We start from the raw sequence: 10,475 nt of genomic DNA, 5'->3' as shown, positions 1-10,475 counted from the left end.
AAATACAACTACGACTGCAAAGTTCATTTTAATCAAAACATGCAGACGCATGGATAATACGTGCAGGAATATAATGTTTTGTAACTTTCTCTCCCCTCCTCCCTCTCTCACCTTTTGACCTGTGTGAAGAGAAAGAATGGCATTAGGCTAATATGTGCATACTGCATTTAAAATGGCTTCTGCGTGTAAAAAAAGAGCACTGTGTTTGCCATTGTAGGAATGCTTAAGCACAGTCCTACGAGCGATTCTCCAACTTTGAACCTTTTTCCTTAATATTACTTAGTTATTTTTCACACTGAATCCATTATCCTGGCAAGTTCACATGATATACTGACCGATACAAAAAAGTAGTATCCACCCCCCCCCCCCCCCTCGTCAGTAGCTTTCAGTAGCCTCTGGTCTCCGAACCCCTAAAGCTCAGTGTGCACTGCAGTCCCACACAGCTGCACCATCTTCACCATACACAACATAGTCAACAAAGGAGCTACAACGTCTTCAGATCCATATTCACTGCCTTTGAGATATTGGAAAATGCTTATCTCAGTTTCTCCAAATCTCTCTCTCCCTCTCTCTGTTTCTAGAGGGCCAACCTGCCATTTGCTAGCCAGCCAATGGTACTGTTTCCCTGTGGGGCCTTCCTCCATTTAGCTCCTACGGCCAGAGTCCCCTACTACGGTCTGCGGTCTGTTCTGGTCTGGCCCGTCAGCCTGCTGGTCCAGGTGGGTGGAGAGCCCAGCGGGTGGGTGGTGTGTGTGTGCCTGTCCCAGGCTGCGGCTCAGGGACCCTTGGGGACTTTGACCATGAGCTCCATGGGGTCCTTGGCCTTGTGGCTGAAGGCCTGGCGGATGATGTCCACTGCCTGCTGATGGGTCACCCCGGCCAGGGACACGCCGTCCACCGACACCAGCTCATAGCCAGCCTGGAGGGGAGGCAGGGAGGGGTGTGAGAGCAGTACTACGAACACGCACACACATACATACAGGAGCGCATACACAAGCGCGCACACACACACACATATACACATACAGGAGCGCGTACACAAGCACACACACACATATACGAGCGCGCACCCACACACACACATACATGTAGACGAGCGCACAACCATACACACACTGACACTAGCTAATAGCCAGCCTGGAGGGAAGGCAGGGAGGGGTGTGAGAGCAGTACACACAAACACAGAGAGGTAAATAACTCCAATTACTAATGCATGTACATACATACACCTCCCTCGAAAAAACTCTTCTCCATTTACTGTACATGGCCTCTTTTTTCTTTTTTACTCTCTCTCCTTACACACACACACAAACACACAAACGGGCCAATAACACTAATATCTCATGCAAGCACACACACACACCTCCCACAAAACTCCTCTCCATCTCTATGACCTTTCTCTCGCTCTCTCTCTCTCTCTCACACACACACACACAGTAAATAACTCTCTATGACCTTTCTCTCTCGCAGTCACACACACACTCACACTCACACACCTACTGCTAAATAACTCCTCTGCCTCTCCCCTCGCTTTCTCATTACAGTGCAGGGTCAGAAGTGCACATCAGAAATGTGATGTGACAGAGATATTTTTAAACACAGTCATTTTCCGTAGAGTTGACTCATGAATGACATTTGAATGAAACAGCTTGTAGGTTGAATTGTATGAGTTACTGACTTGGTTACTTGATGAAAGTCAAATGCTTGATAAAAAACTTATTTGGAAAGCAAACGCTGTCTGATCTATGCTCTTGTGGCTCTGTATTCCTCTGTTGTGTATTTGTCACTTGAGAATTGGTCTGGACCATGTCAGTTCATGTCATTTCTAAGAGGCGTTATCGAGGGGTTAAATTAAACTTAAATTGGTACATTAAACTCTTACCGAATCCGGAATTACAGCAAACATCTTCCAAGGCATTGTGTGTGCAGTTGTTCAGCGTAGGTGCACATGAGACAGCTCTGGCATAACCACAATCAACCTCAGTTGGTCACGCACAACTACCGCATAATGAGACAACTCTCTCAGGCTAGCCATCAATGTCCAGTCATCCATCAGAGGGATTATTGAAGGATCCGGATATTTTCAAAATATTTATCAAAGTGACCATTTCCTGCCTGGTGGTTATTTATCATCTGACAGGAAGCAATGTGAAGCCCATTACATTAGTCACCATCAGTGTTCCGTCCAAGTGTGTGTGAGTTGAGCCATGAGCCAGTGTTCAGACTACCTTTGTGCTAGTGACTGGTTAGCAGGTCTAAATATGTGGGAGTTTGTGACGGAGGCTCCAGCAGCCATTTTCAGAGAGAGAGAGCACTGTGCAGACTACTGTGCAGCCTACCTTTGCGGGAGTTAATGACAAAGTATATGCCAGAGTCAATTGGGAGTCATGCCCAAAAACTGAGGCTGGGCGGGTGCAGTAGTTCCTACTTGAAAAAGTGTAAAATGTTTTCAGTCTCAGACCATGAAAACCATGAAAACATTTAGCACTTTTTCACTGGGTAGCACTTTTCACTTTTCATCAAACAAGCCTAGATCAAACACCTAAGTAAATCAGCAGTATTTGGTATGCAAATTCATCTCGCTTTTTGGGGACTTATCGGGCATCTATTTCAGCAGAAATGCGCGTGCGCAAGGCTTCAAGACACCAGATTGCTTGGTCTTGGAGATGCAAACCGTGGTGAACTCGTAGTCCAGTTCACACACCGCTGCGAGATAAAAACACATGATTGGCACAATGTCTTCACAACACACCACACGACTGGCTCAATGTACTCACAACACACCACATGATTGGCTCAATGTATTCACATGTCGATGTTTTGCCGAGGAAGGGGTGGGATATGTGTAGACAACTAGCATATGGGCGTTACAAACTAACCCCATCCATTTATATGGAGGATTTTTTGAGTGCTGTGTCTCTTCATTAGAAAGTCTCTGCTATAAGCCAATTGGTGTAACCCACATCCAGTGAATTATGCTAAGCTAAGCTAATGGCTAGACTGGGTTACTGCACATACAGAGAGGGGTATGTATCCTCTTATCTAACTCTTGACGTACACGACAAATAAGGTTATTTCCCAAAACGTTTGCATGTTCCTTTAAGGGAAGATAGTGTAGGAACCAGCATCCAGTTTTGGACAGAAAGCAGTGTGTGGCCAACCTTTGTATGTGTTAGTGACTGAGTTTGTCCAGCCAAGCTTTGTGTGAGTTAGTAAAGGGAATGAGTGACAGGGGTGATTTCTTTTTTCAGTTTCCAGTCTACCTTTAACCTGTGAGTTAAGGTTATGGTTAACCCTTAGGAGCGTGTGATAGAGGTGATTTATTTTCCAACTTGAGGAGGACGTGTATTGAAGGTTGTTAGTAACTAAGAGGATTTATTTTCTAAAAGTGAGGCTGTGTCCAGAGAGGTATTGGAGGTTAGAAGTGACTAAGGTGATTTATTTTCTAAATATGAGGCCGTGTCCAGAGCTATTGAAGGTTGTTAGTGAAGGGACACAGTAATTACTGTGGGATATTTCTGACTGCTGAATCTGGGACGCCGTCCTGTTAAATAAGATAACAAAGAACCCGAGCAGTTTGAGGGGCTGATGGAGAGGAGACAGGGACAGGACAGATGATGTGTGTGTGTGTGTGTATGTGTGTATCTATTTTTGCATATGTCTGTGATTTTGCCTGATTCTGTGCATTTGCTTTGTGTGTCTTGCTGTATCTCTCTCTCTCTCTCTCTGTTTATGTTTCCCCATCCATCCATCTGTGAATACCTATACTGCAGTTTGTCTGTTGTCTGTGGGCAGGATTATGCTAAAACTACTGACCCAATTTTCAAGAAACTTGGTGGAAGGTGATGTCTGTATGTGTGTGTGTGTATGCTTTGTGGATTCACCTATTTATGTGTGTATCTCAGCATCCATCTGAATGTGTGAAGCTTTGAGTGTGTTTGTGTGTGTTATTGGTCTCATACCTTCATACCTTCTCATGACCTCTGGATATCTGAGGGGTTAGGTCATGATAAGGAGAGTGAATTATGGTCAAATGGCGATATCCCCACTACTGGGCTGTGTGTGTGTGTGTGTGTGTGTGTGTGTGTGTGAGTGAGAGAATGTGTGTGTGTGAGTGAGAGAGAGAGAGAGAGAGAGAGAGAGAGCTCTCACCCTGAGGACTTCACTGGTGGAGGCTGCTCCTCCTGGGAAAATCTTCTCGATCTTCACCACCGGCTGCACCTTGGACTCCACACCGCCAGAAATACTGATTCCTACAGCATCACACAAAACCACAACCCCATACGGCCAGGGTAGGGGAGCTTTATTAAACTAAAGGTGACTGATGGTAAAGGTAACTGGTATTAAAAAGACACTTTTATCTGACGCCATGTGAACTCGCAACAGTGGATTCGGGAATTAAAGTTGGTCAACCACCGATTGTCAGGCGCTGGTCCATCATGCTCACTATATAGCACTTATTGAGGTCCGGGACTATATATTTATATTATACTAGTTTATATGCTATCTAGATCTAGAATACATGACCCTGTGTAAAACCACAGTCCTTATTAAGTCTGCTCAAACTCATTAGCAGGTCTGAAACGAGAACTGGTAACTGGACTTATTTTTAATCAGTGCAGCTATGGACGTTAGATACGGAAACACAACTTTAACCTTACGCTTTTATAAACGCGTATACTAACTTCCCTCACTTCTTAGAATGATCACAATGCAGCCACTGCAACAAACTTTACATTAGACTTTACTGACATCTGTTGGTCTTTAAGGGTACTGCAAATATATCTTAACTATATAACTTATATCCTAAACAAGATACTGTATGTGCAGATCTTGTGTGCTTCTGACAAAAAATCACATGGGACTTTGTAGCCAAACATCAGCCCATATAGCAGGTACCCTGATGGCCCTAATAGTTTTTTTGCTTTGTACTGACTAGACCTGGATCTGAGATGAAAATACTGGACAATTAATTGATGCTTATTTGCTCTAGTCTAAAATCACTTGGGATTTGTGAGGATAAAAAGATCTTCTCACCTAAAGATTGCTTGGTCTTGGAGATGCAAACCGTGGTGAACTCGTAGTCCTGTTCACACACCGCTGCACTGTTCTGTCCCTGCCCATTTAGCTGCCTCTCTCCCACCGAAACCACAGGGGGCACCATCGAGTCCGAGTCAGAGCTCTCCTGAACCCTGAACACCTGTGAGAGCGGTGGCCTTTTATACTTGGGCGCACTCCCCACTGTAAACACTGGCACATCCTCATCTTCCTCTTCCTCTTCTCTCTCGCTCTCCTCTTTGATCCTGTCCTTTCCCCCGCTGCTGAATGGCATCCTCCCCCTCTCAATGTTAGTATGACCCTTCTCCCCATCACTGTAGATGGACTGGACCGAGCCATTCTCCAGCAGGCGGGGGTAGGTGGTGTTGGTGCTCTCGGCCAGCAGCCAGTTTGGGAGCGTGGGGTTGGCTCGGATGCGGACAGTGGGGGCCGAGGCATAATAGAGGTCCAGGGGGACGTCCAGGAGGGGGGTGAAGGCTCTGGTGGTGTGGGGGAGATCTGGCGACTCCTGCGCCCGAGAGAGTTTTAGACGATGGAGCTCCTCCATCAGCTGGTTTTCTCGCTCCACATCCTCTGCCCGTTGCAGCTCAAATCCACCATGAAAATCTGGGTTGGGTTGGAGAGACAAAGGAAACAACTGCTAAACATCTGAACATAACTATACGTAGAGGTTCAAACGATTTGAAGAGGGGGGTGGGGGGTGTCACAATGGTGAAACTTATCAAAGTAACTTTATGTTGCTGTATATAAGCCACCACGAAATCTGGGCAGGGGGACAAAAGTATAGTCAAACCTACACCAACATTCTGTAATGGGTACAATGCAAAAAGACGAGGTGGATGGTTGGATAAATGGTTGGATAGTTAGTTACCGTAGTTAGTTTGCACAGAAGTGTGTGTATATGAATCAGTGTAACTGTGGTGTGGGTCAGCAGGAGAGGCATTCTGACCTGGAACAGGCGTAATGAGCTGGCGCCGTGGAGTCCGGCCACACTGTGGAGAGCGCAGAGGAGGGGACCGTGCTGCAGAGGGACATGGGAAAGAAGAGAGGAGGAAGAGGAGAGGAAAGGAGGAGGAGGAGAAGGAGTGGAGAAAGAGAGAAGAGTAAAGGAAAGGAAGATGAGCAGAGGAGGCAATTACTGTGAGTGACGACAGGCTAACCACCAGGCTAGGGTGTGGCTACTCGACCCGAGCCCGACGGGGCCTGACGGGGCCCGACGGGTTCGGTTCAGGTTCAGACACATGGGGGCGATATGCACTGGACACTTTACATTTGCAGTAAAATAACTTATTATGTTGGGTAACCAACAGGTCTGCTTCACATGATGCAAACATTTGTTTTTTGAGAATAAAATAAAATGCATATGGATCAGTGACAGAAGGACTGTAGTTTTAAAGACTGTTGCAATTCATTTCAAGACTTTGGTAAGACTAAAATTCTATTTCAATAGGCAATGCTTGCTTGGGCCTTTTGTGTTAAAGGGGAACTTGGCAACTATTTCAATGTAATAAACCCATTTAGAAATCATTTGGATGGTTAAATGACCTGTTCTGGTGAAAATGGTGACTTTCCCCACAGCCCCTAGCATCCCCAGGCGGAAAACCAACCTTGCAACAGACGAGACTACCGTCCCGGAAAGAGAAGTGAGAAACAAGAAACTCGTTTTAAATCGTGTTTCTTACCTTGTAACATCCACATTGTTCTGTCAAACTTATAATAACCGTTTTCGCTAGCTTGTAAACAAATCCATGTGCTTTAGCGTTACCTTTTTCCAAAGTTTGAAATAGAATAATGCACAATTTCTCCAGCAGAGGGGGAAATATAGCTAACCCTGCCAAGTTTCCCTTTAATGTGTGCTGTGTGTGACCTGCATGCGTGCAGGCTCATCTGATTCTTTTAGACAATAAGAATTCCATTTGTTGTTTGTTCTGTTTAACAGGCTAAAGACAGGCTATCCACAAACATGAACGTTTAATCACTAGCATGGGAATTACTGAGACATCATCTGCGTCGGGCTTGGGTCGGGTTCTACTAGTTGACTATGCTTATTGTCTATGCACATTGTAAAGCACTTTGTGACCATGTCTGTGAAAAGCGCTGTATAAATACATTTTACTTACTTAATTTTACTATTCTATGTTTCTACTCACTTGAGCGGCATTTGAGGATGTCGTAGGCCTCCTGCTCAAAGGGCTCCACCAGACTGTTGAACAGCTCCAGTTCGGCCACGGGGATCAGTAGTCTGGTCACAATCACGCCAAACAAACAAACAATCAATCTATGTAAATGCTGATGAGGGTAAGTCTCCTCCTTGTCCTCCCTCACATAGGAGCCAGTACTAAATACACCTTTACAGAAAGGTCAGATAACTATGGTGCTGTGATTCAGTCTTCTTTTTAGGAGGGAAGCACTCCCCTCTTCTATGACACTATGGCTTGGCAGAACTGAGCCCTGTGGAGTCAAATCTTTCAAAGACGAGGCAATGCTTCTTCTTAGCATTCGGAAAACACACAATGGAACAGACTAGCGAGTGTGCAGGAAGCTGCAGGTGTGCGTAAGGTGCATCTCATCCCTCTATCTGCATGTGGCCTCTTTCCTCGTTCCTCGATCCTCCAGCTTGTGCCCCTGAAACCATTCAAAGCTTGATGTCATCAAGTCTCATTTGCCCAATTGCAACCAGATGAGGTGAGAACGAGGAGAGAGGACTGAGGAGAAAGAAGCAATACGGGAGGAAACACAAGAGCATCCTATACGGAAGCGTTGTCAGTCGCTATTGTGCGATCATTAGTCCAAGCTGTCCAGGTAAAAAGTTCCATCCCACGTCTGTCAACTTTCGGTATCAAACAAGTCCGTAGCGATTCATTAGTGACAATAAATGAGTAGATAGACCAAGAAAAGATCTTTGTATGCTGGAATTATCGATGACGTCGAGCTTTGAACGATTTCCGGGGCACGTAAATACAAATAGAGGGATGGGATGCACCTTATACGTCAGCAGAGGTGTCTCTCTCTTGACCTCTTACACATGACCTGAGAGCTCACCTGACCTCCCGCAGTAAGAGCAGCTTCTCTGGCCGGTCGAGGATGGCCAGCAGATGGCGTACTAGATTTTCCACAATACCATCTGTCAGATACTGCAGAACAAACACACCACACAAACAAACAAGTAAATAAACACAAAAAAGGTGGCGAGTGATGGCATACTACACTACAGTCTTACATGCAAAACAGAAACTGTAATTAGTTTTATACACTTCTAGTAGCAGAATGACTCATAATAAGTACTTCTGAGGACATATATTTTATAGAATGAATGCGGGGTGTTTCGCTCGCCCTGTTTGGACCCTATGTCTTGCCGTACTCACTCTCCCACAGAGTGTCATGATGGCAGCCACTTCATCCTCTCCCAGCAGTCTCCAGGACATGTCTTCCACCGCCGCCAACGCAGCCAGGGCATCAGCGTCAGGGACACGACGCCCAGCCTTCTCTTTACCTATACACACACACACACACACACACAAACAGCTGACAAGCAGCTTTGTGACCGTCAACATAAACCCACGGCGGGTACAGAATGATGATCTTCAACACACCACCACACACAGAGACACACACATGTTAACAAAACAAACACATACACCCATAAGACCAGAGGTGTAAATGTCCGGCTTCAGAAAGTCTGAAGTCTTCCTGACTGTCACACAAACAGACCTCAGGATTTCGATCTGTAAGCAAACATGGCCGCCTCGGATGTGGACTGGGTTAAAATTCCAACACAGGTTGCAGCAAGAGGCTTCTCCTCTGGTCCCCTCTGGCCTGCTCTTACCTGCGGGGGACTTGGAGCGCCCCCTGGAGGTGTCTCTGCGGCGCACGCCACGGAACAGCGAGTTGACGAAGGTCTTGGAGCGCTGCAGGGCTGTAGGGCTCTCCTCTGCCCCTCGCTCCCTCTCCTGCTGCTTCTTCTGCTTCCTCTGAGTCTCCTCTGGGAGATGACATTAGGGGGACATTATTTGGGGACGTCCAGGATGTCCTGGGAACGTTTTGAGGACCTTTGATATATGACGTTCCCTCAAGGTCTTTTCACAACATTCACTTGTTTTATATTGCCTGCTCACTAAGGTTTTCCCTTAAGAAACAGATTTCCATAGGATAAGAACCCCGGAACACCCCCTTCCCCCTGCCAAACCCCTCACCTGCTACGGTCATGTGACTCTGCGTGCGTCTGATTGGTGGACTGGGTCGGCTAAGCGCCATCAGGAGAGAGTTCTTCCTGGACTCGCCCCCGCTCCTGCTCCCCGATCCCCGGCTGCTACTGCCTCCGCTTCCGATCAGTGTGTCCTGCAGCAGCTCCAGGGGTCCCCGGCTGCGCACGCTGGACCCCCCCGCCACCTCTGTCTGCATGGAAGTTTCCACCCTCTCCCCGGCTGGAGCTAGCAGCATCTGGGAGAGACCACTGAGGGAGCTGAGGGGGGTGCCGGAGGAGAGTGAGGAGGCCGTGGACATGGAGTCTGAACCCTGGGAGGACGACTGGCGAGCTGTGGGGGGTGGCATGGGTTGGGGAAGGATAGAGGATTGTGGGAAAAATAAAAAATGTGTGATAAATTGAGAGGTGGAGGGAATACACAGATGCACACACATATACTGTGTGCATACTTGAAACACACAAACACACACACACACACACACAAACATAAACAGATAAGCACACACATAATGCATGAACAAATAGCCCAACAAATACAGATGCACAATACACAGAACTTTGTATAGGCAATATAAAGTACCGGTATGTACTTTATATCATTATGTACTGTATATTTCATAAAGCTCAAGAACTAATAAATAAAAGCTACAAACATGAAGACTGGTTGAGATAGATTGAACAAATCTAATTACTATGTGATGAAGTGTGTGTGTGTGTGTGTGTGTGTCTGTGTGTGTGTGCTTAGTCAAAGGATGTTTACATTGATTGAGCCAACTGTACTCCGCCACCATCTCCTTATAGGCCGGAAATCTCCCAGCTTCCTGTTAAACACACACACACACACACACACACACACACACACACACACACACACACAAGCAGAGGGTTAGGGTAAATACCAGGCTTATTCTCCCCTCAAGCTGGCTTATGTTACCTCTTTGTAGTGATAAATAATTTCTGCATCAGAGAGAGCTACACCAGGCTACTTTAGTAAGTTCCCTTTGAACAAGAACTCAAAACATGACAAAAGGCAAACAAAGAAATAAAATGAATGCACTCCACTCAATGTGAAGATTTGGATAAAACATTCCTAAAAGGAGAGGATTTGTGCAGAGGGAAAGATTACTGTGATTCAATTCTATCCTCAGAAACAGCCTTGACTTAAACACAGGTCTTTTGGGACCTAGCGGACCGAGAAAGGAGAGAAGGAGAT

At 46.1% G+C, this 10,475-nt stretch overlaps 1 protein-coding gene across 1 annotated transcript in view; it reads right to left on the bottom strand.

Moving 5' to 3' along the window:
• Positions 1-10,475, bottom strand: part of LOC121699844 (PDZ domain-containing protein 7-like) — a 15,582-nt gene continuing 5,107 nt past the window's right edge. The window contains exons 8-17 of the mRNA XM_042082314.1: positions 10,023-10,083; positions 9,252-9,593; positions 8,885-9,040; positions 8,424-8,551; positions 8,101-8,192; positions 7,209-7,300; positions 6,008-6,079; positions 5,038-5,664; positions 4,153-4,253; positions 1-919 (exon numbers count right to left, since the gene is read on the bottom strand). Of these exons, the coding sequence (XP_041938248.1) occupies positions 776-919; positions 4,153-4,253; positions 5,038-5,664; positions 6,008-6,079; positions 7,209-7,300; positions 8,101-8,192; positions 8,424-8,551; positions 8,885-9,040; positions 9,252-9,593; positions 10,023-10,083 (1,815 nt within the window). The 3' untranslated portion in view covers positions 1-775. The remainder of the gene's footprint in view (positions 920-4,152; positions 4,254-5,037; positions 5,665-6,007; positions 6,080-7,208; positions 7,301-8,100; positions 8,193-8,423; positions 8,552-8,884; positions 9,041-9,251; positions 9,594-10,022; positions 10,084-10,475) is intronic.

Source organism: Alosa sapidissima, chromosome 24 (genome assembly GCF_018492685.1).
Source record: "Alosa sapidissima isolate fAloSap1 chromosome 24, fAloSap1.pri, whole genome shotgun sequence".
Classification (NCBI taxonomy): domain Eukaryota; kingdom Metazoa; phylum Chordata; class Actinopteri; order Clupeiformes; family Clupeidae; genus Alosa; species Alosa sapidissima.
Note: the sequence above shows the minus strand (reverse complement) of the source record. Positions and strands in the feature narration are given on the sequence as shown.